At 34.6% G+C, this 26345-nt stretch overlaps 2 protein-coding genes across 2 annotated transcripts; both read left to right on the forward strand.

The window, feature by feature from the left end:
* Positions 1–4036: 4036 nt before the first annotated feature.
* Positions 4037–4858, forward strand: LOC106407939. Its single transcript, XM_013848782.1, has one exon. It carries the CDS (start codon positions 4037–4039, stop codon positions 4856–4858), a length of 822 nt encoding a protein of 273 aa, XP_013704236.1.
* Positions 4859–13418: 8560 nt separating this feature from the next.
* On the forward strand, positions 13419–14272 carry LOC106410073 (zinc finger protein STAMENLESS 1). Its single transcript, XM_013850573.3, has one exon. It carries the CDS (start codon positions 13710–13712, stop codon positions 14115–14117), a length of 408 nt encoding a protein of 135 aa, XP_013706027.2. The 5' UTR covers positions 13419–13709; the 3' UTR covers positions 14118–14272.
* The last annotated feature ends 12073 nt before the right edge of the window (positions 14273–26345 follow it).

A 26345-nucleotide genomic window follows, 5' to 3' on the forward strand; every position in this document is an offset into this window, starting at 1 on the left:
AAGATTAAGATGGTCTCAAAGAAAACAACATATCGAACAGCTTTACTTTAGATGGTCTATCTAAGAAAGGCGAACCCTTTACGTTACCTTTGGGGAAAGCTTGCATTAAGATTCCGAATTCAGTCATTGAGAAAAACAGGAAGTCTTGGGAGCCCTTTTGTCTTAGGCAGTTCTACTCGGAACCCCTGTCTCAAGGTACATTGCACAACATTGTCAACGGGATATGGAGCAAATATCACCGGGACATTGTTGTATCTAAAATGGAGGGTTTCGCCTTTCTCTTCCGCATACCAAATGCTGCGACAAGGAACATGGTCATTAAACAGAAGCTCTGGCATATTGAGGGTCAAACCATGTTCGTTGACAAATGGGAACCGGGTGTTATCCCGGTTAAGCCCGAGCTCTCCTCTGCCCCTATTTGGCTGGAGCTTAGGAAGGTCCCGTTTCAGTTCTTCAATGAGGACGGTCTGGAGAGGATCGCAGGGCTGGTGGGTCACCCGAAGTTCTTGCACCCTTCGACAGCGAACAAAACAAACCTGGAGGTGGCCAAAGTCTTCACTATCATTGATCCTAGGAAGCCGCTCCCTAAAGCAGTTAACGTTCAGTTCGAGTCAGGCGACATCTGCAGAGTCTTGGTCTCGAGTCCTTGGATGCCTCCGGTACGCGAGTCCTGTAAGGAAATTGGTCACATTTCCAAACGATGTCCTCATGCTCCTAAAACATGTTCCCTATGCAAATCTGCTACTCATGTGCTAGCAAACTGCCCTCAAAAAGGTAAGCAGAATGTACCGGGAAAGAAGATAAGACGCAGGAGGTCTAAAGACAAGCAGAAGTGGATCGTTGTGGACCCACCCACAACAAACAAGTCTCCTCAGATTGACAGTGCCATTAGTCCAGTGCCACCTGAGTTACCAGTTATCCCTCTAGAACCTAAATCTCCTATTAATCCTCTGGTGCCTCAGGCGGTCCTAACTCGTACTGAGATTCAACTTCATTCAAAGTTGGGGACGTCTCAGGATACTGTTAGAGGCGAGTCAAGTGGCACTGCTTTACTGCCTCATCGTCAGCTATTGAGGTGTGGCTCAGGTGCTTCTAGGGGTTCTCAGTCTGATGTTCAGCCGGATTCGTCTGATGTGGAATCTTCTGACTCTGAGTTAGAGGAAGGAGAATTCAGTACACACGAGCCGGATTTTGAGGTTGTTCGTAACAAAAAGAGATTTTCAGGTCAGAAAGGAAAACGGGGCAGGGGCCCCAAAATAAATAAACTTATGTCGTCAGACATTTTTTGCTGGAATGTGCGTGGCCTGAATAAATTTAGTCACCGCAGCGGTTTACGGAAATGGTTCAGGAATAATTCTCCTCTTTTTGGTGGTCTCCTTGAGACTCATGTAAAGCAGACAAAAATGAATAAGTTTGTTTCAGATGTTTTTTCCAGGATGGTCGTCTGATGATAACTACGGTTTTTCGCCACTTGGCAAAATATGGATTATCTGGCACCCGTCCCTTTTGGTCTCTATTATTTACAAGTCGTTGCAGATGATCATTGCTGAAGTAACTTGGCCCTCTTCTCAGTCCAAGACCTTCATCTCTCTTATTTACGCTTCCAATGATGTTGTTGAGCGGGTAACCCTCTGGGAGGAAATTGACTCGCTTGCTGCAACTTATGAATTAGATACAAAGCCATGGATCCTTCTTGGGGACTTTAATCAGATCAGGGATCCTGCTGAGCACTCTAGTCCACCCTCTTTGAATATGAACAAGAGAATCAGGGATTTTAACAACTGTCTCATCAACGAAAATCTTGAGGATCTCAACTTCAGGGGTACTACTTTCACTTGGTAGAATAAACAGAAGTCTGCTCCGGTGGCCAAGAAGATGGATAGGTGTCTTGTTAATGGCGATTGGTACACTGTTTTTCCTTCTTCAGTAGATCTCTTTGGCAACTCTGATTTCTCGGACCATGCTGTTATTTCGGTGTCCCTGGACCCCAGCCGTGTAAAAACGAAGAAACCCTTCAGGTTCTATAACTTTCTAACCCAAAACCCGGACTTCCTAGCTATGGTTTGTGTCAACTGGTTTTCCTTCAACGTCACCGGTTCAGCAATGCTCAGGCTATCCAATAAGCTGAAGATGTTAAAGAATTGTATCAGGACTTTTAGCCACCACAATTACTCAGTCCGCCATGCTGTCCTCTCCTAGAACGTCTAATGCTTCCGTTGAGCTCCAAGCTCTGAAAGAATGGGAAGAATTATCGTCTGCTGAAGCTGCCTTCTTCTTTCAAAGAGCTCACATTAACTGGATCACTCTGGGAGATGGCAACAGCAGATTATTCCACAGATATGCGGCCTGGAGGCAGGCTCATAACCATATTCACTACCTGTTTTCGGATTCTGGTGAAAAGATTGATTCTCAGACGGGTATTGAAAATCTGTGTGTCGGTTATTTCTCTGATCTTCTTGGCAGTTCAGTGTCCCAGCCCATGTTTGTCCAAAGTGATCTTGATCTTCTCTTTGATTTTAAATGCTCTGCGGAGCAGGTTGCTAAGTTTCAGGCAGGTTTCACTTCAGAGGATATCATACATGCTTTCTTCTCATTACCCAAGAATAAAATGGGAGGACCGGATGGTTACACGGCTGAGTTCTTTACCGCTGCTTGGTCGGTGATTGGCCCGGAGGTTACTGAAGCCATACTGGAATTCTTCCAATCGGGCCGTCTCCTAAAGCAATGGAATGCAGCATCCCTGGTGCTCATACCGAAAAAGCCTAATGCTTCTCTTACTACCGATTTTAGACCAATATCTTGTCTCAACACAGTGTACAAAGTGATCTCAAAACTTCTTGCTTCGCGGCTGAAGGTGATCCTCCCTCTGATGGTTTCCAAATCCCAATCGGCCTTTCTTCAGGGACGCCAGCTAGCGGAGAATGTTCTACTGGCGACAGATCTAGTCAATGGTTATAACACTCAAGCGATCACTCCCCGCGGAATGCTGAAGGTTGATCCGCGGAAAGCATTTGATAGTGTTAGATGGGACTTTATCATTGCCTCTTTGCGTGCTCTGGCAATCCCAGAAGGTTTCATCGGTCTTATCTCTGAATGTATCTCCACTGCATCATTCTCGGTCTCAATCAACGGCTCCTCGAGTGGTTACTTCAAGAGTACTAAAGGGATCCGCCAAGGCGATCCCTTGTCCCCCTATCTCTTTGTTCTAGTAATGGAGAGTTTATCAAGGCTGTTGACATCCAGATACGTGGATGGAAATATTAACTATCATCCTAGAACCGAGTAGCTTCGAATTTCTCATCTCATGTTTGCGGATGATGTGATGATTTTCTTTGATGGTAGTAGCAACAGCCTCCATGGCATCTCTGAATGCTTGGACGACTTTGCCGCTTGGTCTGATCTCCATATGAACACGTCTAAGACAGAGCTGTTCACTGCTGGCCTTGACCCTGTGGAATCCATGGCGATTACTGGATACAGCTTCCCTGCTGGGAGTTTTCCTATTAGATATTTGGGTCTCCCTCTCATGAACCGGAAGCTCAAAATCTCTGAGTACTCTCCGCTTATTAATAAGATAACTTTGACCTTTCAATCTTGGGCTGCAAAAATTCTCTCTTTCGCCGGTAGACTCCAGCTGCTCAAGACAGTAATATTTGGCACAGTTACCATCTGGCTCTCTGCGTTCATGCTGCCGAAGGGATGCATTCAAACTATTGAGGCTCTGTGTGCTTATTTCTTATGGTCTGGTAACATCGATAAGAGGGGTTTAGCGAAAATAGCTTGGTCTACAGCCTGTTTACCCAAGCAGGAAGGAGGGCTCGGTGTGAGGAGCTTCTCGGTTTGGAACCAGGTTCTCTGCCTCAAATTCATATGGTTACTCCTATCTAAAACCCCCTCTCTATGGGCTGAGTGGCACTGGAACATACACCTTCAAGACAAATCCTTCTGGTCCATTGAAGCTACTGATAATGATTCTTAGGCTTGGAAAAGGCTCCTGAAGCTTCGCCCTCTGGCCCTCCAGTTCTGTAAAACAGTGATGGGTAATGGGCGCTCAGCTAGCTTCTGGTTTGATGTCTGGACTCCCTTGGGCCAGCTAATCATGCATCTGGGACCTCTGGGTCCGAGAGCTCTGCGCATTCGAAAGGACGTTGTAGTTGCTGATGCAACTCGAGGATCAAATTGGGATCTACCTCATCCTAGATTGCAACAGGAAGTTGCTCTTCACTCTTATCTCACCACTATTTCATTGCCGTTATCTACTGAGTGTGATGATATGTTTGAATGGATTGCTGGTGATTCCTCCTTATGTACTTTCAGGTCAGCTACAACGTGGGAAGTACTGCGTCCTAGGGAGGAGACCAAGGACTGGTTTGATGTCATATGGCTCAAAGGTTCCGTCCCGAAGCTCGCCTTCACAATGTGGGTTGCTAATTACGACCGCCTCCCCACCAGAACCAGGCTTGCGTCTTGGGGAGTTCCGATCTCCGCTGATTGCCCAATCTGCTCTAGAGACTTGGAGACTAGGGACCACATCTTCTTATCCTGTGATTACAGCTTTGAAGTCTGGCGAGAAGTTCTGATCCGGTGTAATCCTCCCACCTCTAGGTTCACAGAATGGTCTGAGCTTCTATCTTGGATTCGAGCTGCTACTTCGAAGGAGCTAAGGCTCTTAAGGAAATTGGCTACGCACACAGTGATCTTTCACCTATGGAAACATCGAAATAATCTCATCCATAATCAGACTTCCCTGTCTGTGACAACTGTATTCCATAGCATTGATAGAGAGATGAAGAATATTATCTCAGCTAACAGGTACCGAAAGAGTTTATGTTCCCTTATGGCGTTATGGTTGAGATAAAGCAGGCATTTTCTTTGGTTTAAATTGGTGACTCATATTGTTTTTATCTTTTTTTTGTCAAGATGGCTCAAATTTAAAATTTTCTTTGTAAAATCTTTCTTTCATTTATATGATATTCACAGTTTTAGCAGAAAAAAAAACATAACGAACAGCCGGTAATCAAACCCGGGCCTGTACATGTACTATTCTACCGCTAGAACACTGGTACTTTTGCTTACGAAGGGAAATAACTTGTTTAGACAAAACTGGTTTGGCTAAAAGAAAAGCAGACCAGACCCAGATAAACCGGATTAGGTGTACAAGTAACGTACGTGGCAGTAACTAAGTGAATCAAAGTACTCGAGTTGCTATCAAATGACCCCTTGTTTTTGGCCTGGCTGTCCAATTAAGAAAGATGATTTATAGTTAAATTAACTAAAATTTAGCTACGTATTCTATATTTCTGTAGCATATCCGTGTCTGATTTATTTTATAAAATATTAATGCGTTTTCTTCAATATAATGTTTATTTTTTCGTAAATCAATAGTAGTGATTTTTTCTTGTAGTTAAAAAAGCAGCCAGTCGAGACCTTATCTTATCTATTAAAAGAGAAGTACTATTTTTATCTACTACAAAATAGTCATACTAGAAGTCTAGGTCCATATATTCAAATATTTTTTTTATTGTTTACATTAGTTTATTTAATGTATAACATTTCTAAATAATTATAATGATATTAATAACAAATCCATTTTAACTATAAATTTAAATTTTAGTTTTAGGAATAACAAAATCTGTTGAGAAAAAATCTAAAAAATTCTTTTTTAAAATTTAAATATCTTATCTATTAAAAGAGAAGTACTATTTTTATCTACCACAAAATAGTCATACTAGAAGTCTAGATCCATATATTCAAATAATTTTTTTATTGTTTACATTAGTTTATTTAATGTATAACATTTCTAAATAATTATAAAGATATTAATAACAAATTCATTTTAACTATAAATTTAAATTTTAGTTTTAGGAATAACAAAATCTGTTGAGAAAAAATCTAAAAAAAAATCTTTTTTAAAATTTAAATATTCTTTTAATTAATGCACTGATTAATTTCGAAATTAGTAGTATAATATTATTATAAATTAATTTTAATTAAATTTTTATTATAAACAAAATAATGAAATTATATGCTAATTTTATAAATTTTATAAGTATATTCTACATTATATTAAAATAGAAGTAATTAATGAATTACATATTAAAATTATGTTTTTTGTGCAAAGATATTAAAATTATGTTGAACTGGTAAACCAATATATTTTAAAAATACTTCATTAAGATAAATAAATAAAATATCATTCACCGTTTAAAGTGATTAATATATCATTCACCTTTTAAAATTGTTAACATATGTTAAATTTTAATATTTAGAACTATATATTAGGTCTGGGACGGATCCGGTATCCGAGCAATTTTAAAGTATCCGGATCTGGATCCTTATGCGGCGGATCCATAATTTTACTATTCTTATCCGGATCCGGGGTTCTCGGATATCCGGGTGTCGGATATCCTTCTAAAAATTATAATATCCGGCGGATATCCGGATCCGGATTTGGATCCTTAAAATAAATAAAAATAATAATATTAATATATATAAAATATTAAAAATAATTTAAAAATAATTTTTTTATAATTATTTCTATTTATAATATTACAAAATTTACATATACTATTATAAAAATGAAAATATATTAAATAAAGTTAGTTTTTATATATAGATATTACTATTTTTGAAATAGTTATTAATAAAACTTACGGATCTGGATATTCGGACTAAAAAATCAAGATATGCGGATCCGGATCCGGCTTTGACGGATCCAACATTTTACTATCCGGATCCGGATTCGGCCCCTCCAGATATTCAGATTTTTGGATCGGATCCGGATCGAATCTCGGATCGAATCCGGATCTCGGATAAAAGTCTCAGGCGTACTATATATCATCTATTAAGTTATTTTTAAAATGACAGCAATATATTATCATAAATTATTATATACAGTATAATATAAAATTTTATATTTATAAATAAAATCTAGTAAGTATTAAATTCATATTTGGTCATGTAAGTATCATATTGCGATAAAAGGTTGGACTATTACAAGACAAACACAAAAGGAATGTTTAGAAACAGAACAAACACGGTTGATTTTAAACCACTCCCTTGATTTTTAATTGTCATCATTTTTGTAATTTTGTGGACTAATTGAAGAGTTTAGTTGATATCGATTTGGATTTCAGTTAATTGTATTCGCCTGACGATTGACTTATTTAGTTTTAAAATGATTTCTAATCAAATCTTTCGTTGTGTCTCTTTCCATACTTTCATGTTCGTGAATTTGTTTATACAATTATTGTAAAATTAAACGAAACTAGTAGAGACGGAAGTAATTTGGCTTGCTTATAAAAAAGTATTAAAATTTGAGAGTTTTGTTCTTAATGCGTATTGCTGGAATGGGAAATCCGATAACAAGTATAAACTAAATTTAGAAAATCTCAAGTCAAAACAAACCCTTTTTGTTAAGAAAAAATGACTAGGATAGCACTAAAAAAATGTTTGTCACAAATATAGCCTTTAAGAATAAAAATGACCAAAATAGCACTTAATGTTTTATCAAAATAGATAAATATATACTTATACCGCAATGGTAAACTAATTTAGACATTAGGGTTTAGAGTTAATGGGTGAGGTTTAGGATGTATGGTTTAGGGTTTAGGGTTTAGGGGTTTAGAGTTAAGGGGTGGGGTTTAGGATTTAGGGTTTAGGGTTTAGGATTTAGGGTTTAGAGTTTATGGTTTAGAGTTTAGGGGTGGGGTTTAGGGTTTAGAATTTAGGGTTTAGAGTTCAGGGTTTTGGGTTTAGATTTTAGGTTTTAGGGTTTAGAGTTGGGGAGTGGGATTTTGGGATAAAATTTCAAATTTTGAAAAATTAAAAAAAATTTAAATTTTTCAAAAGATAAAATGCTATTTTGGTCATTTTAGTTTTTGAGAGCTATTTTTCTGACATAAACTTAGAAATGTGCTATTTTAGATATTTGCCCTTTTGTTAATTTATTATTGATTGATTTACTAGAGAATCAATGAGACTATCATAATTTAATAAACATTGTTAAGATGTATAATCTTTATTTCCATTAGACCAACTCCCTTTGGGATGTGGTCCAGATGTTTTTATCTAATGTGCTGGCTTCTAACCGGGGTGTGTGTGGGTTAGAGATGCATCGTCCAACGAATTCTCCAAAGAAGGTTTGCGTTGATATGCCTTGAATCTGGATGTTACATCTAGGCGATGGATGTTACATTACGTATATCATACCGACTCGGTTGCATCAAGAGCGTTGCATCAAGTTATTATGGATGTTATATCTGATCGTGGGCTTAGGCCCATGAGTCCGTTTAGTCTAGGGTTTTAGATGCGAGATGTTACTATATATATATCTTGTATTCGAAGTAACCCTGAACTTGCACTCTGTAAACTCAATATCGCCTCCAATAATAAGATTTCTCTTTGCCCGTAGACGTATCCCTAGGGGTGAACCACGTTAAATCTTTGTGTCGTAGTTACATCGCTTTTATTCATCTGTTTCCGCATCTGTTTCTTCTCACAATTATTACAACAAACTGGTATCAGAGCTTCGGGTTGTTATCTAGTGAGAAGATGTCTGGAATAAGAGCGAAGATCGACAAGTTTGATGGGAGAAATAGCTTCAGTCTTTGGCAGATTAAGATGCAGGCGTTGTTGAAGCAACAAGGCATCTGGGGACCATTGTCAGGGAAGAAATATGAAGCAGCTGATTTGGAGACTCTAGAAGAGAAGGCGTTCTCAAAAATTTTGTTGTGTCTAGCAGACGAGATCACCATCGAAGTGTCGGATGAGAAAACTGCTGCTAGTTTGTGGCAGAAGTTGGAGAGCTTGTACATGACAAAATCTCTAACGAACAAGCTACTTCTGAAGCAACGCCTCTTTGCCTTGCGTATGCAAGAAGGTATTGAGCTTCACGACCATCTTGACAAGTTAAATTCGATATTACTGGAGCTGCGTAACATCAATGTTAAGGTGGAGGATGAAGACGCTGCTCTAATCCTGTTGGTATCTTTGCCGAACTCTTTCGAGAACTTCGTGCAATCGTTCATTGTTGGCAAAGATACAGTGAAACTGGAAGAAGTTAGGTCGGCGCTTCACAGTCGGGAATTACACCATAAGGCATCCAGCTCAGGGACAGACAATCAAGCTTCGGGATTGTTTGTCAGTGGTGTGAAGGGACATGGGAAAAAAAGGAAGTCAAAAGACAGAAAATCGTTTCCAAGAGGTCCTAAGCCAACTAATACTTGCAACTATTGCAAAGAGAAGGGACATTAGAAGTCAGACTGTCCCAAGAAGAAGGAGCAGCAGTCTGGATCTGCTGCAGTAGCTGAGGATGAAGCCAAGTCTGATAGTGACACCGCTCTTGTTGTGCACGAACACACACACTCTTCTGATGTGTGGGTTCTGGATACAGGAGCATCCTACCATATGACACCGAGGAGAGAGTGGTTTTTGAAGTACACAGAGGTACTTGACGGCAAGATTAAGATGGCAAACGATTTTGTCTGCAAGATTGCTGGGATCGGCTCAATCAAGCTCAGGACACATGATGGTAGATTCTGCACATTGAACGAGGTTAGGCATGTTCCATCAATGACGAAGAATTTGATATCCATGAGTCTTCTGGACAGTAGAGGGTTCAAATATTCGGGTGGCGATGGAATTCTGAATGTCTGCAAGGGTTCTGATGTGATTCTGAAGGGTTTCATGAACGGTACTCTATATTTGCTGAATGGTAGTACCGTTACAGGTTCAGCAAATGTTGCATCACCAGAGATCTCAGAGGAAGATATGACTAAGCTGTGGCATATGAGGCTTGGACATATGGGTGAACGTGGGATGCAACTTCTGTCGAAGCAAGGTCTTCTCTGTGGTCACAAGACCAAGAGTCTAGAGTTCTGTGAGCACTGCGTATTTGGGAAGCTGCATCGAAAAAGCTTTCGCAAGGCAATTCATAGAACGAAAGGCACACTCGATTACATCCATTCAGACTGTTGGGGTCCATCCACAGTAGAGTCACTGAAAGGTCACATATATTTTGTGTCTATGATTGATGATTATTCGAGAAAGACTTGGATAATTTTTATGAAGCACAAAAGTGAAGCATTCAGTAGCTTCAAGGAGTGGAAAATATTGGTGGAGAATCAAACAGGAAAGAAGGTGAAGCGACTTCGTACTGATAACGGTATGGAATTTTGCTCAGCAGAGTTCAATCAGTTTTGTAAGGATGCGAGGATTGCAAGGCTTCTTACAGTCAGAGAAATACCACAGCAGAATGGTGTAGCAGAACGAATGAACTAGACATTGCTAGAGAGAGCAATGTGCATGCTCTCGAATGTTGGTCTGGAGAAGCGGTTTTGGGCTGAAGCACTCAACACGACTTGTTACTTGATAAATCTCGGTCCCCATACAGGCATCGAGTGCATGATACCTTCTGAAGTGTGGTCAGGTAGATCTGCTGATTATTCACTTCTAAGAGTGTTCGGTTGCACTGTTTACTATCATGTAAGTGAAGGTAAACTAGAGCCGAGAGCAAGGAAGGGAGTTTTTTTGGGCTACGGCGATGGAGTCAAGGGATACCGGGTCTGGTCTCCATCAGAAAAAACGAGTGATTCTAAGCAGGAATGTTGTTTTCGATGAAGCATCTATGGTTAGAAGCTCATGGTCCAGTTCTGAAGCAGAGAAAGGTAGCACTGATAAACAGGTGGAGCTGCAAAATGATCATGAAGTGATCAATGTGCAGGAACACACAGAAAATCAAGAGGAACATGTAGAAGAAGTTCAGTTGGAGTCTACGGAGACTCAACCGCCTGATGCTACGAAGCGTAGCATCGCGAAGGATCGACCAAGAAGGGTTGATGTTAGGCCACCAGCGAGATATCGTTTTGATGATATGGTGGGTTATGCACTTCAGGTTGCAGAGGAAGTGGATACGTATGAACCATCCACTTACATGGAAGCTGTTTCTTGTCCCGAGTATGAGAAATGGCATGCAGCAATGGGAGACGAAATGAAGTCTCATGAGAAGAATCATACATGGGATTTGGTCCCATTACCACCAGGGAGAAGAGTTGTTACATGCAAGTGGATCTACAAGATTAAGGATGGAGCATCGCCGACAGAAGGAGTTAAGTATAAATCTCGGGTTGTTGCAAGAGGTTTTAGCCAGAGAGAGGGAGTAGACTACAATGAGATATTTTCACCAGTGGCCAGACATACTTCCATCAGAGTGTTGCTAGCGCTGGTAGCACATCAGAACTTGGAGCTTGAGAAACTCGATGTGAAGTCTGTGTTTCTTCATGGAGAGCTTGAGGAGGAGATATACATGACTCAGCCGGATGGTTTCCGAGTTCCTGGAAAAGAAGACTATGTGTGTAAGCTTCGGAAGTCCCTTTATGGACTTAAACAGTCTCCCAGACAATGGTACAAGAGATTCGACAGCTATATGATCAAGTTGGGCTACATCAAAAGTCCTTATGATTGTTGTGTCTACATGAGGAAATTGAAAGATGACACATTCATCTATTTGGTGCTCTACGTGGATGACATGCTGATAGCTGCAGAGAAGATGTGTGACATCAAGAAGCTGAAGGAGCTTATGAGTTCTGAATTTGAGATGAAGGATTTGGGTGCAGCAAAGAAGATTCTAGGGATGGAGATCTTCAGAGATATGGAGAAGAAGAAGTTGTTCTTTCACAGAAGGCCTACATTAATAAGGTGTTGACAAGGTTCGAAATGTCTTCATGTAAACCTATTAGTACTCTGTGTGCATCAAATCTTCATCTTACCATGTATGAGGTTCAGTCTGAAGAAGAGACAGAGTATATGTCTCGAGTTCCTTATGCTAGCGCTGTAGGAAGCTTGATGTATGCAATGGTCTGCACAAGACCAGATCGGGCACATGCAGTCAGTGTGGTTAGCAGGTTTATGGGACAACCTGGGAAGGAGCATTAGGCAGCTGTGAAGCGGATTTTCCGGTATCCGAAGGGTATATCTGATGTTGGTCTCATCTATGGATGCGGTAATCCGCGATTGGTAACAGACTATTCTGATTCTGATTATGCTGGAGATGTGGCAGCAGAAGATCTATGAACGGTTATGTGTTCACCTTGGGCGGCTCTGTGGTTAGCTGTAAGGCGACTTTACAGTCTACAGTGACATTGTCTACTAGTGAGGCAGAGTATATGGCGCTGACAGAAGCTGCGAAGGAAGGAATATGGCTTAGAGGATTGGTTAATGATCTCGGTTTGCATCAAGATCAGGCTACTGTGTATTGTGACAGTTTGAGCGCTATATGCTTAGCCAAGGATTAGGTTCATCATGAGAGAACGAAACATATTGATGTGAGGTATCACTTCTTGAGAGATGAGAAGCGAATTGAAGTGAAGAACGTAGGAACTGCATATAATCCTGCTGACATGTTCACAAAGCCGGTTCCTCACAGCAAGTTTAAGCATTGCTTAGACTTGCTAAACATCTCAAACTTTTAGGATGGCCCTAAGGGGCATATGGCCCGAAGGGGCATCTGGTCCGCAAGGACATTTGGCCCGTCGGGGCATCTGGCCCGTCGGGGCATCTGGCCCGTCGGGGCATCTGGTCCGTAAGGACGTCTGGTCCGTAAGGACGTCTGGTCTATTGGGACATCTGGCTGATAACGAACGTCTGGCTCTAGTTGAGCATCTGGCCGTTAAATGGCGTCTAGTTCGTCTAAGCAACACATCTGGTCCGAAGGGACATCTGAGGCAAAGAGAGCGATGGTACATCTAGCGCAGAGAAGCGCATCTGGTACATTTGGCACTTGAAGGTGCATCTGGTACATCTGGTACATCTGTTATTGAGAGGATTCAAGTCAAGGTGGAGAATTGTTGATATGCCTTGAATCTAGATGTTACATCTAGGCGATGGATGTTACATCACGTACATCATACCGATTCGGTTGCATCAAGAGCGTTGCATCAAGTTATTATAGATGTTATATCTGATCGTGGGCTTAGGCCCATGAGTCCGTTTAGTCTAGGGTTTTAGATGCGAGATGTTACTATATATATCTTGTATTCGAAGTAACCCTGAACTTGCACTCTGTAAACTCAATATCGCCTCCAATAATAAGATATCTCTTTGCCCATAGACATAGCTCTAGGAGTGAACCACATTAAATCTTTGTGTCGTAGTTACATCGCTTTTATTCATCTGTTTCCGCATCTGTCTCTGCTCACAATTGTTACAACAATTTGAGCGGTAAACTCCTAGCTCTGATCTGCATACAAACGAGTTGTATATAGAAATCTATTTTTTTTTTGGAGCAATACCTTTTTAAATATGATATGATAAGATACTAGCTATATAAACTTGCTATCATTGGCAAGTTAATAATTAAACATATGCTACGTAGTACGATAATAGTATTACATGAGAACAAAACAAAATCCACCATATACGGTGATAATATATTAATATTGATACTGTCGACACTCGATAGATACATTACATATGTACACGATCTATTAATAATATACCACCACGATAGGAAAAGCCAAATCATGTCTAACAAACATATAAACACAATACCAAAAGTATAATTAACTCCATATTAAAAACATCTTTCTATTCACTTAACACATTTGGATATATACCCTTCCATCTTTAAACATCTCTCAGGATCCTATCTTTAGGGTTTCAACATTTTCTTCAGAAATATCTCTCGAATATATAAGTAACATATACCAAGTATGGAGTGTGAGAGATCATCGTCGCCCACTTCATCAGAAACCGGAGCCGTTCTTCACCATCGTTCTTCTTCGTCGGTCTCCACCGTGACGAGACGAATGTATGAGTGCACTTTCTGCAAAAGAGGTTTCACGAACGCACAAGCTTTAGGTGGTCACATGAACATCCATCGACGTGACCGTCTCAACAAGGCGGCCAAGCTGCAAAACGACGATGATTCAGCACTCTCCGGTTCTCGAAGATGTTTCCACGTGGCATCTTCCGATCGTGGAGGCTATGAGCAAGTAGACTCCGTCGTCTTGAGGACGACCACAAACTTGAGCTTACGAGTTGGATCGATGGTTACAAGGAGAGAAAACGTCGTCGTTGAAGGAGATGAAATCGATTTGGAGCTACGTCTTGGCTTATGAGTTATATATGAGATCATCAACCACTACATCTATATTTGTATAATACGTTTTTTGGGTGTTTATTGTATGTTTCTTGAGGGTTGATATGTGTATTGTAATATAGGGCCGCATATGAGGAGTTTATTATATGTTAATGTAATGTATGTTTAGGTGGATATTTAATTATGCATATTTTGTGATCGATCACTGAGATATATATATATATATATATATATATATTGGCTATAGCGATGATATATATATATATATACATGTTAAATCTTTACTTGTATGTCACAAATATTATTTTCCTTGAAAAAATCAGATCTATCTCACAACAAAATCATTGAACAATATAACTTGCTATTGGATTAAAGTAACTAACGCCAATCTAGGTTATGCTTTTGCGAGAGGATAATACTTAAATATAAAAGACAGAAAAAACGAAAAGAACAAATAAATTGGGAAAATTAAAAATGTTCTTTTTACTGAAAATCTCTTATTGGCCCAAACCCCTTCAAAAAATATATTCATTTTTTCCAATAAAAATATATGTGCCAATTCACCATCCTCTTAGTTTTTGGGTGGAATTAACTTCTTGTTTAGCATAGACATACATGGTAAATCGCAATAAAAATCTGTTTTCCAATAAATTCTATATTACATCTAAAATTAAATTAGGAAAATCTTTTACGCTATCACTTTCTTAGTACCATTTTTGTATGTTTACTTTAACTGCATTACCTTTAATTTTTAATAGTAAAAAGACTATTATACCCCTAATTAATTGAACATATACCTAATCTATTTTTCCCATGAACTCTCCAATTTCAATTCCAGGAACTTCCAATTGCTCTAGTGTGATCAAATCCGACGAGATTGGATGACATGTGCCATTGTTTTTGTCATACCGGAATGTTCATAGAACGTCTAAGGATTTCCGATTAAGTGGTGAGGAATGGATTGAATGTCGAAGGATTATGCACAATAGGTGAATTTGAGAAGACTCGGAAGCTGGTAAAATAGTTTTTTTTTAATGGTAAAATAGTTCTCTTGTAAAGGAATCATCAAACCTGAAGCTTACACTCAACACCATTATCAGCGCTTATGTTAAAAGAGAGACTTTCTCTGGTGTAGAAGAGGTGAAGAAGGATGGTAACATATACGCTTCTTATGAAATTAAGCATCAAGAAAAGAAAATTTGTTAAATAGTCTTACAAACACTAAATAATTTTATAAATCATTATAAATTATTTTATAAATACTTATAAATCTCACAAAAATATAGAAATGTGAAAAATACTTAACGATTTTATAAATGTGATGGCCCGTCGCAAGAGTCTCCTCTTTTGTCTGTTTTGGAGAAATGCTGATCCATTTTGTACCAACAACATGCAGACTATCATTGGCCCAATCACCAGCTTTCAAAAAGGCTACATGGGGTTCACTTGCAGATGTAGCTATAGGTATCACTCGTGTTGGTGAGGTATCACTCGTGTTGGTGGTTCATTAGCTTTCATTGGGAAGGTGAGACCAAACCTGTGTTTCACGTTTTGATATTAAAAACTGTGTTTTTTTCTTGAGGCTATGTGAATGTATACATGTCGGTGAAGATGAATTTGGTTTTATGCTTGCAAAGTTGCAAGTATTCTAAATGAAATTAGTGTGAACAATGATGTAGGAGACAAGTAAATATAAAGTTATGCGTCACACCAAAACAACTTGGGAATTTTAATGCCTAATTTTATAAACTCTTTAAATTTTAAAATTCTATAAAAGAATACTTGTAAATCTTCCAAAGATGTTTTGAAGATTTATAAAGTTTTATAAATGATTTTATAAACCTTCACACATGATTTTATAAACCTTTATCAATTATTTAAAACTCTTGCAAAATGATTTATTAACCTTTCTAAATAATATATTAACTCTTATAAATGTATATACCTTATAAATGGTTTATAAACCCTAATAAATTATTTATAAACACTTATAAATGACTTTTAAACTGTTATGAATAATTTATAAATCCTTATAAAATGATTTTTTATACATGTATAAGAGTTTTTAAATCTATTTCATAAATTCTATCAACATTCTATATGACTTTATAAGTTTCTAGATTTTATACAATTTTATCAATTATTTGTTAGCCTTATAAACAATTTTATTAAATCAGTTTTATAAGTTTCTATAAATTTATATTTAAACATGTTTTATAAGTTTATATAAATATTATTGTAATCCTCTATAAATGATTTATAAATTCTTATAAATTCCACCTAGGGTCTTTCTAAACTCTTACAAATGATTATATAAATATAATTATAATGTTCGGTAAAGTGTGCAATGGTTTTAGATGATTTTATAAACTAAACAGTTTTATAAGATTTTATAAATCTGTTTAAAGTTCATAAATGATGATACATAAATTTATAAGGTTTTATACTTTAGAAATCAACTTACAAACCTCATAAATCAGGTTATAAGCATTTATAAATCAACTTATAAACCTTATGCGTCATCATCAACTTATAAACCATATCTACGGAATCACTTGGGACATCGATATTCTATCTCTCCTTTGAATGTATTTATTTTAGTTTTGTATCGAGAATCATGGACTCTTTAGCTGATTCACTTGCTAAATAATCTTTGAACTTGGCTCCCACCAACTAGTTTTCTTGGTTTGGGCTGCTTTCTAATAAAATGTTTGGTGTTAAAAAAAAACAAACTCTTAGTAATAAAAATATAATTTATAAACTCTTATAACCTAATTTGTAAATCCTTCAAACAACTTACAAATCTTTATAAACTATTTTAGAAAATATGTTTGCTATATTTCTATAAAGTATCATTTTGTTTTAAGCCAATTTATAAACCTTTTTTTTGTGCAACACCAATTTATAAACCTTTTTTTTTTGTGCACACCAATTTATAAACCTATATAAACCAATTATAAACACTTATCTCTATAATATTATTTGAGAAGTCAGTTTCCTATGTGTCGCTCACTGATACCCTTAATAAATTAATTTACATTTTAAATGCTATTACTTATTTTTTTATTTAGCTTCCTTTTAAAAAATTTCCGGAAATATATACATATAATAAAAAAGGAAATTTTCTATAAAGTTAAAAAAATTGAAAAACGAAAATACATGTATATATAATATGATTTAATAAAAAACGAAAAGTTCACAGAATAGTAATATTACATTTTCAAATTATTTAAAAATAACATAAAATATAATTTTGAAATAATAAAATACTTTCTTTATATCTATATTTTCTTAGATGAAAATTATAAATTTCTATATAATGTGATTTCATTAAAAACAATTCACACAGATAATCTTGATATTATAAAAATAAATATTATTTCTTTTAAAACATAATTTTAAACAATACAAAAAAAATTCAAAGTAATAAAAATATTTTTATATATCTATATATTTTCCTAGATGATTACATAAAATAATTAATTAAAACATAATTTTAAACAATACAAAAAAATTCAAAGTAATAAAAATATTTTTATATATCTATATATTTTCTTAGATGATTACATAAAATAATTAAGTAACATAAACTGATATATGTTTAATTTTCTAAAAATAGTTTATAATTAGTTATATTGAAATGTTTTATTTATTTTTCATATATTTAGTTGACTATAATATCTTTCAATTACAGCAAACAAATATTGATAAATTATATTTTAGTTATATAATATTATTTTTAAATAAAATCACATTTTTTTACTACTTATTTTTAAGAGAAATTAAAAAAACCAATTTTTTTTTTTAAAAATAAACATGGTTTGATCAAATAGTTACAAAATAGTTTAATGAGGTACATATATTAAATTTTATCATTATTAAAGTTCTTTTTTTTCTTAATATTAAATTTGCTTTTAAATTTTATGTTTTAATATTTGTGGAACTTAATAGAACCATAATCAAAATACCAAAGAAAATATGAATTCTCATTTTTAATATTATTTAAAATAAATTTTAGTTTTCATTCAATAAATCAAAGGCATAAAGTTATTTAGTATTTATAAAATAATTTAATTATTGTAAATATTGATATGTGTTCTTGAGCTTTCAAAAATGTATCATCTATTTACGCATGTAAGTAGCTGATACATTTTTGAAAATATTATTTGAGAAGTCAGTTTTTTATATGTCGCTCTCACGTTAACTCTCACGAAGTTTGATTACATTGATACCCTTAATAAATTAATTTACATTTTAAATACTATTATTTATTTTTTATTTAGTTTCATTTTAAACAATTTCCGAAAAATATACACATATAATAAAAAAAGGAAATTTTCTATAAAGTTAAAAAAAGAATTGAAAAACGAAAAATGTATGTATATATAAATGATTTAATAAAAAGGGAAAGTTCACAAAATAGTAATATTTAATTTTAAAAATATTTAAAAATAACATAAAATATAATTTTGAAATAAGAAAATACTTTCTTTATATCTATATTTTCTTAGATGAAAATTATAAATTTCTATATAATGTGATTTCATTAAAAACAATTTACACAGATAATCTTGATATTAGAAAAAGAAATATTATTTCTTTTAAAACATAATTTTAAAAAATACAAAAAAATTCAAAGTAATAAAAATATTTTTATATATCTATATATTTTCTTAGATGATTACATAAAATAATTAAAACATAATTTTAAACAATACAAAAAAATTCAAAGTAATAAAAATATTTTTATATATCTATATATTTTCTTAGATGATTACATAAAATAATTAAGTAGCATAAAATGATATATGTTTAATTGTCTAAAAATAGTTTATAATTAGTAATATTGAAATGTTTTATTTATTTTTTATATATTTAGTTGACTATAATATCTTTCAACTACAGCAAAACAATATTGATAAATTATATTTTACTTATATAATATTATTTTTAAATAAAATCACAATTTTTTTTACTACTTATTTTTAAGAGAGATTAAAAAAACTAAAAATAAAATTTTAAAATAAATATTGATTGATCAAATAGTTACAAAATAGTTTAATGATGTACATATATTATATTTTATCATTATTAAAGTTCTTTTTTTTCTTAATATTAAATTTGCTTTTAAATTTTATGTTTTTATGTTTGTGCAACTTAATAGAACCATCATCAAAATACCAAAGCAAAATTGAATTCTCATTTTTAAGATTATTTAAAATAGGTTTTAGTTTCCATTCAATAAATCAAAGGCATAAAGTTATTTAGTATTTATAAAATATTTTAATTATTGTAAATATTAATATGTGTTCATGAGCTTTCAAAAATATATTAGCTACTTACGCATGTAACTTCCTATTGATCATCGCTTTATTTTCTAATATTTTTTTCAAAAACATCAACATATAATTTGATAAATATTATGAAATACATGCACATTTGACCTAATTATAATAAAAATAATAATTATACTTCATTTTGAATTTGAAAGAATATATGTAACTCAATATACTCACAACATGAGTGATTCAACTAATCCAACTTATATCTAAAATCATAGATTTAACTACGATAAGAATATATAATTTTATAAGAATAGTAATTTATTTTATAAATATAATCATAGGACAACTGAAAACATATTAAAAATGAAAATAAAACATTAACCAACTATTACAATTTAGTTCTTTTGTAAAAAATTTATATATGCATGAGATTTCAAAATATTACCGTTTCGTTATATTAATTTATGTAATTTGGAATCAGACACTTTAGTTTGTTTATTTTTATTTCATTCTAAGCACAATATATCTTAAGTTATACATAATCTTCATAAAATATATTTACATATCTAAGACAACAACAACCTAAATGTAAATAAGAAATTAATCAAAATTTTAACATATAAAATAAAAAATATTACAGTTGAATTCATATATACAATCCAATTTATCCAAATAATAACTAAATCGACTGAATAACAACAAAACCGATTAGATATAACATATATAAAATGATATGTATAATTAAAGTAATATAATATTATTAATATAAATGATGCATATAAATTATAAATTAATTTAAAATTAAAAGTAAGTAGCAATCAATTATTATAATATATTTACTTTAGAAATATTTATATCTGTGCTCATGCACGGGAAAATCACCTAGAAATATTGATATCTATGCTCATGCACGGGAAAATCACCTAGTAAACCAATTATAAACACTTATAAATAATTAGAAGCTCTTATTTAATGGGTACATTATATAAGAGTTGATAAATGATACAAACCCTGTTAATTCATATATAACGAAGGTACCAAGTTTATAAGATTTATAATTGATTCATAAGGGTTTATATATAAATTTATTTATAAGGATTTATAAATTGATCTACAAGTGTTTATAAATTGGTTTATAAATGAATTTATAAGTGTCTATAAACTGATTTATAAACATTATAAATGTTTATAAACTATTTAAGGGTTTATAAGTAGAATTACTAGTGTTTATAAACTGACTTTAGTTATATGTGTTACAAAATGATTTATAAAGCTTTAGAGTTTGATTTATAAAAGTTTATAAGCTAATTTGAAGTTTATAAATTGATTTATAAGAGTTTGAAAACTGATTTTAATCTAAGTTGAACTATTAGTGTTTATCAACAGAATTTTGTTTTATGTGTTATAAAATGATTTATAAAGCTTTATAGTTTGATTTAGAAAAGTTTATAAGCTTATATATTAGGGTTTATAAATTGATTGATTAGAGTTTGATAACTGATTTAAGGGTTTCTAAGTTGAATTATTAGTGTTTGTCAAATGGCTTTGGTTTATGTTATAAACTATGGACTATGATTTGAGATGTTTGAGATTATTACATCAACTGAGTGTTTGGATCACTAGGTGTAGTTGAATCCATCAGATTCGTCTCTCTACAATCACATTAGCAATATAATCCATAAACATGGCATCTCCAGCAACTGGAACATTTTGACTTGGCATAGAAATCACAGTAATAACTTCAGAAACAGATCCACCAATTTCATTATCACTATTTTTCCACTAAACTTTATGGGATTCATCATCCGAGATGATGCTATTACCAGTACTGCTATTGCTGCTACTAGAGCTCTTGTCGTGATCATGGCTTAAATCAGTGCATCATCAGTATCCAACCATGTTTCATTTACGAATTTGACATCATCTTCCTCAATAGTTCATGCTATATTGTAATTCTCCTGGGAACTAAAACCATCACCACTCTCTTTTTCGCCTTGATTCTTGAATCTAAAAACACATTGTATTAACAAATCAAGTTAGTTTCATGACAGCCGAACAATATAAAATCACAAAATAGAGAGTGACTTATTGACTATACTTCAAATCAAATCAAATGTCTAGAGAATTAAACCTTAACAGACCAAGCTAAGTCATGTACTAATCAAATAAAAAAGCATCGCATATCAACATAAATCAGAAAAAGGTATAAACTTTCATTCAAAATCATCAATATGGCAGACAAAACTATCCCAAAGTTATCCAACATGCAAAATTAACTGGAAAACAAAAAAAAATTACATTGAGTGATAAAAAGAAAATATACCCATTTGATTGGGTTAATGAACACAACAATAAAAAATTCAATCTTAAAGGAATCTATATATGATTAGACATAAACTAAACAAATAAGAAAGGTCACCTAAATGTGTGTTTGATTGAAAAACTGAAACTCATCATCAGTGCAAATGAAATCTGATGGCTGAACATGATGGTAATCCATTTAAGTGATGGAGAAGATCTAGAGCCACTTTTAATTATTAAAAATCATAAATAACCAAACTAAGTAGAAGAAACTAGAGAACAACACATGATCTAAACCTAAAACCTCCACAGTCATAGAGAGAAACATAATTTCATAGTAACACTAACTCAGTAAAGATCCAGAGCTGAAAGGAGATCAAGAACGAAGGCTAACTTACCTCACCTTACTATATAGAACCTTGGCCAGAACAAGCAAATGTAAGAAAAAGGTAGAAAGATAAAATCTGAGACAAAGCAATCCCCGAACACAAAGAAGCGCGATCAAGCACCAACGCAAAGAACCAAGAAAGCGGGTCAGAGGAAGAATAATCACAGGAAGGTTAAATTCACGCAGGAAGACACATGCTTAAAGCACCGAAAGCACAACCACCAGCTAAGAGGTAAGAAGCACCTCACAAACTAATTAATCATATACAAAGCACCCATGAACCACAAAACTCTGGATAGAAGGGACCAAAGCTCCAAGACTAATTCGGCACACTTATACCAAGGGAAGCAGAGGAAGAAGAGAAACAACATGAGGGAGGGAGAATAGAAGCCAACCACCGAGAAACCATAGTTCAAGCTTGAGACCAGAAACAACCTTCCAAGCGCACAAAGTATACACGGTGCAAAACACTATCCAAACCTAGAGTGACAAACATGGCGAAAGAGCGAGCCATCAGAAACGCAAACAGCGATGAAAGCTACAACGAGATGAGAGAACAAAGAGGGAAGGGGAGACAAAACAAAATCAGCAAACCGTGGAGCCGTCATCTAACTATGAAAGAGAGCATAGAAGTCTGACCAATAAAAACAAGATCTTGAAAACCAAGACAAACATGGATTATCAACGACAAGCCAACAACGAGGAAGACAACATCAAAGACGACTAAAGTCTGACCCAACCCAAGTAAATGCAGTCCCTAACATCAGCCAAAATCTAAGGAAGAAGAGGAGCAGCCAATATTGACCGGAACAGGTTACAACGCCGTGAGAAACAACCGCACAACTGGGAACTCATAAAGCTGATCTACAACAAGTACTAGATAATTTCACATGAGAAGAAGGCGAGAAAGAAAAAGAGCACGAAGGCGAGAAAGAAAAAGAGCACAAAAGGTGAGTCTTTTTCCCGGTGATGGTGAGAAACATCGCACACCAAAAAGGTAATCAAATACATAGATCGTGAAAACTAAAGGTCAAAATATCGGCAGAGGACAAAAAATATCTTAAAAGAATAATGTTCAAAAATATAATACAATGTTTACTAGCCATTAATCTTAGAATCAACAAATGCATAAATGTAAAGTTATTGAAATTCAATATGCTTTACATCAAAGACTCATTTCACCACTAACAAGTACTACTATATACACAACAACATATTTTTGAAAAAAACAAAGAAAAAAATATATTAGCCTATCAACTAGTACTACAAAACAAAATAAAAACACCAAATAATGCTCTTAACAAATAAAGACACATATAATTACATCATCCAAAAAATATAATTAACAATAGTAAAAATATTATCCAGCACGAATCGCGGACACCCCTGGTTTGATATAAAGCAACATCGTAAATTTGAAAAAAAAAATAAAGTAATCTTTTCGAAAGAGCATGTATTTATTTTTGAAATAAACGAAAATGTACATAACCTATAATGTTATAGTGTGAACTGAGAATATTCATTATGATCATAAGATATCATAAATTTTCAAATCAGTTTGGGCGATAAAAATAACAAGATACTAAGATATTTAGATCTAGTGAGGCTTCTTTAGTGACTTTTGTTGCGCACGTGACATTTGCAGGATAATTTCAAAGAATCAACAAGCCTTTGGTTTCTCCCGCCCGCTGCGAACGTGACATTTGCAGGATATTTAGATCTAGTGAGGCTTCGGTACGCGTAGCGGGATATTTATTACTAGTAGATTATGAGATGATGCAGTAGTTTAATAATCAATAATTAATATTAACACATTATAACATTATAAAAATATCAAAACATACCTTTTACTAAATATTTCATTAAACCTTCAAATAAAAGTACAGTTGACAAAACTTACATCAATAAACCATCATTAAAGAGGGCATAACAACTTAAACAAAAGTGGGCTAGTTGGCTTCTCCAGTTGGTCAAGCAGACTTCGCTCCTGGCTTTCTGGTCTGTGATAAAAGCAATCTCTCTCCGGTTGGTTCGATGTTAATGGAAAATGAATAGATCCTTAGGAAGAAAAAGGCTCTTTTGATCTTGTGTAGAATCAGTTGTTACTGAAGAAACGGTTTTCGTTTCGCAATGGAATCATAATTAACTACGATCAATGAAAATATCATAGTATAGTAAGAGCCAACAAAATAGCTGTAACGTGAACAGCCGAAGCTCCTTACCTTATATGGGCTGCACCGCTCTGACTGATACACTGAGGCTCTAATTCTATATTCTTCAAAATTTTCTTTTAGTCAAATGGGATAACCCATTACTACATAGGATTGCCATCTATTCTCTTTAATAACACTTTTTGCAATAAAAAAGCTCCACAATTTTCACTTATTGATTGAGTGTTTAGTCTCTAATGATGAATCTTTGATAAGAGCCAAAGGATCGCTTCTGGTGGCCGGATTACAGCTCTCACAAGATCTGAGCCTTTTAAGGCGAAAATAACTCTATGAAAATGCATAGCGTCCATGCTTCGGATTCCCAACTCCACACAACAATGTTTGTCTCCGGATGAGATTCAATATTCACAAAAGATGTTCTACTGTACATTAGTACTACACCTTTTTGATCTCTAAGAACCCATGCTCCGCCCAACGATTTATCCGCTTTCTTCCAAGCAACCCCAATATTGCACTTCATCCAAGAGTTAGAAGGGCACAATCATTTCTTTTGACCTTTGTAAACAGGATCCAACTCCTTTTAATTTCTTCATTTCAAATATTTTGAGCCTGAAGCCATTGTCTAGAGTCTTCAGAAATCTTCTTAATGGTTTCATTAGTCTTATAAGGTCGACCATCCAAGATAAAACTGATTTTGTTTTTTTTTTTACATAGAATCCAAAGGATCCATGGGATAAATCTTCTGATCAATAAGTAAACTTTATTGGAGTTCATTGTTTGGAGGAGATAAGACATGTTTTGATAGATTGACTCCCGAGCATATCATATTGACGATGAGGAACATTGGACAGAGCCCAAACTTTTCGAGCCACTATACAAAGAAACAAAATATGATTCACTGCTTTTCCTTCCGATCCACATATCTGAAAACTGCTATCCACACTCCTTCCTATTTTCCGGTATAGCGTAGCAGTAGAGATGGCGTCACTCAGAGTTTTCCACAAGAAGATCCTGATCTTATTTGGATCTTGGATTCTCCAAATATGCTGCTTCATTTGGTTTGTTGAAGGAAGCATGCAGCTTCAGGAATAAGCTCTTATTTTAACCTTCTTAGTTGCTAGCCAATATCCAGACTTCATATAGTAGTCTCCATTATGATTATATCTCCACAAAAACGAGTCCTCTTCGTCAGTCATAAGTTTGATCTCTAAAATAAATTTGCTATCCTGGGGATAAAACAAACTATGAAACTTATCAATATCCCACCATTTAGAATTTTGATCAATCAGGTCAAATAACATATGGTTGAGATCCACGAGGATGTTCTTCATGAGAGAGGCACTCTTAATCTTCTATAAAAAAATTCTATTAGAAGTCCAGACGTGAAGAGACTGCCCATTACCAACCATTTTCCTAATACCAAGCTTGAGAACCCTCTTCCAAACATAATACTTCGCCAGATGTATAAAGGGCCTACTTCCCAAATCCGCTTCCAGAAGGCTTTAGTCATCAATATATCTACTTTTTAGGACTTGGGAACATAAACAATTTGACACCTGATTGAGTCTCCACGCTTATTTAGCTACTAGAGCTTGATTAAAAAGAGCTAAATCCCTGAAACCAATTTATTTGGTAGCTTAAAGCAGGTCATCACAAAAACAAGGAGTTCCATTGCAATGAACTTAAGGAAGTTTCTTTTCATCCTTGCGAAACCGTTCTAGCATACCATCATGACAATATATTCTTCATACTCTTGTGGATATAGGATAGCATTTTTATCTTAGAGCCGCTAAAACACTCCGGAAGCCTAAGATACTTGCCAACTCGTCCCCCAAAATCTGCTTTACCTTCTGACGTTGATCATCAAAAACCAAAGCTTCAAAAGTAATAGAGGATTTTTCAACATTAATGGTTTGTCTTGTTCGCTGCTCATAACACTTCAGTATTTGTTTGTTCTGATGACACTGCTCCTCATCAACTTTGCACATAAACAATGTATAATCAGCAAATAAGAGATGATGGATGGTTGGTCCTGAAGAAGAGAATAAAATACTACCAATCAGACTTTTGGCTGCTGCTTTTTCCATAAGATGCGTGAGACC

The sequence above is a fragment of the Brassica napus genome, chromosome C7 (assembly GCF_020379485.1).
Source record: "Brassica napus cultivar Da-Ae chromosome C7, Da-Ae, whole genome shotgun sequence".
Classification (NCBI taxonomy): Eukaryota; Viridiplantae; Streptophyta; class Magnoliopsida; order Brassicales; family Brassicaceae; genus Brassica; species Brassica napus.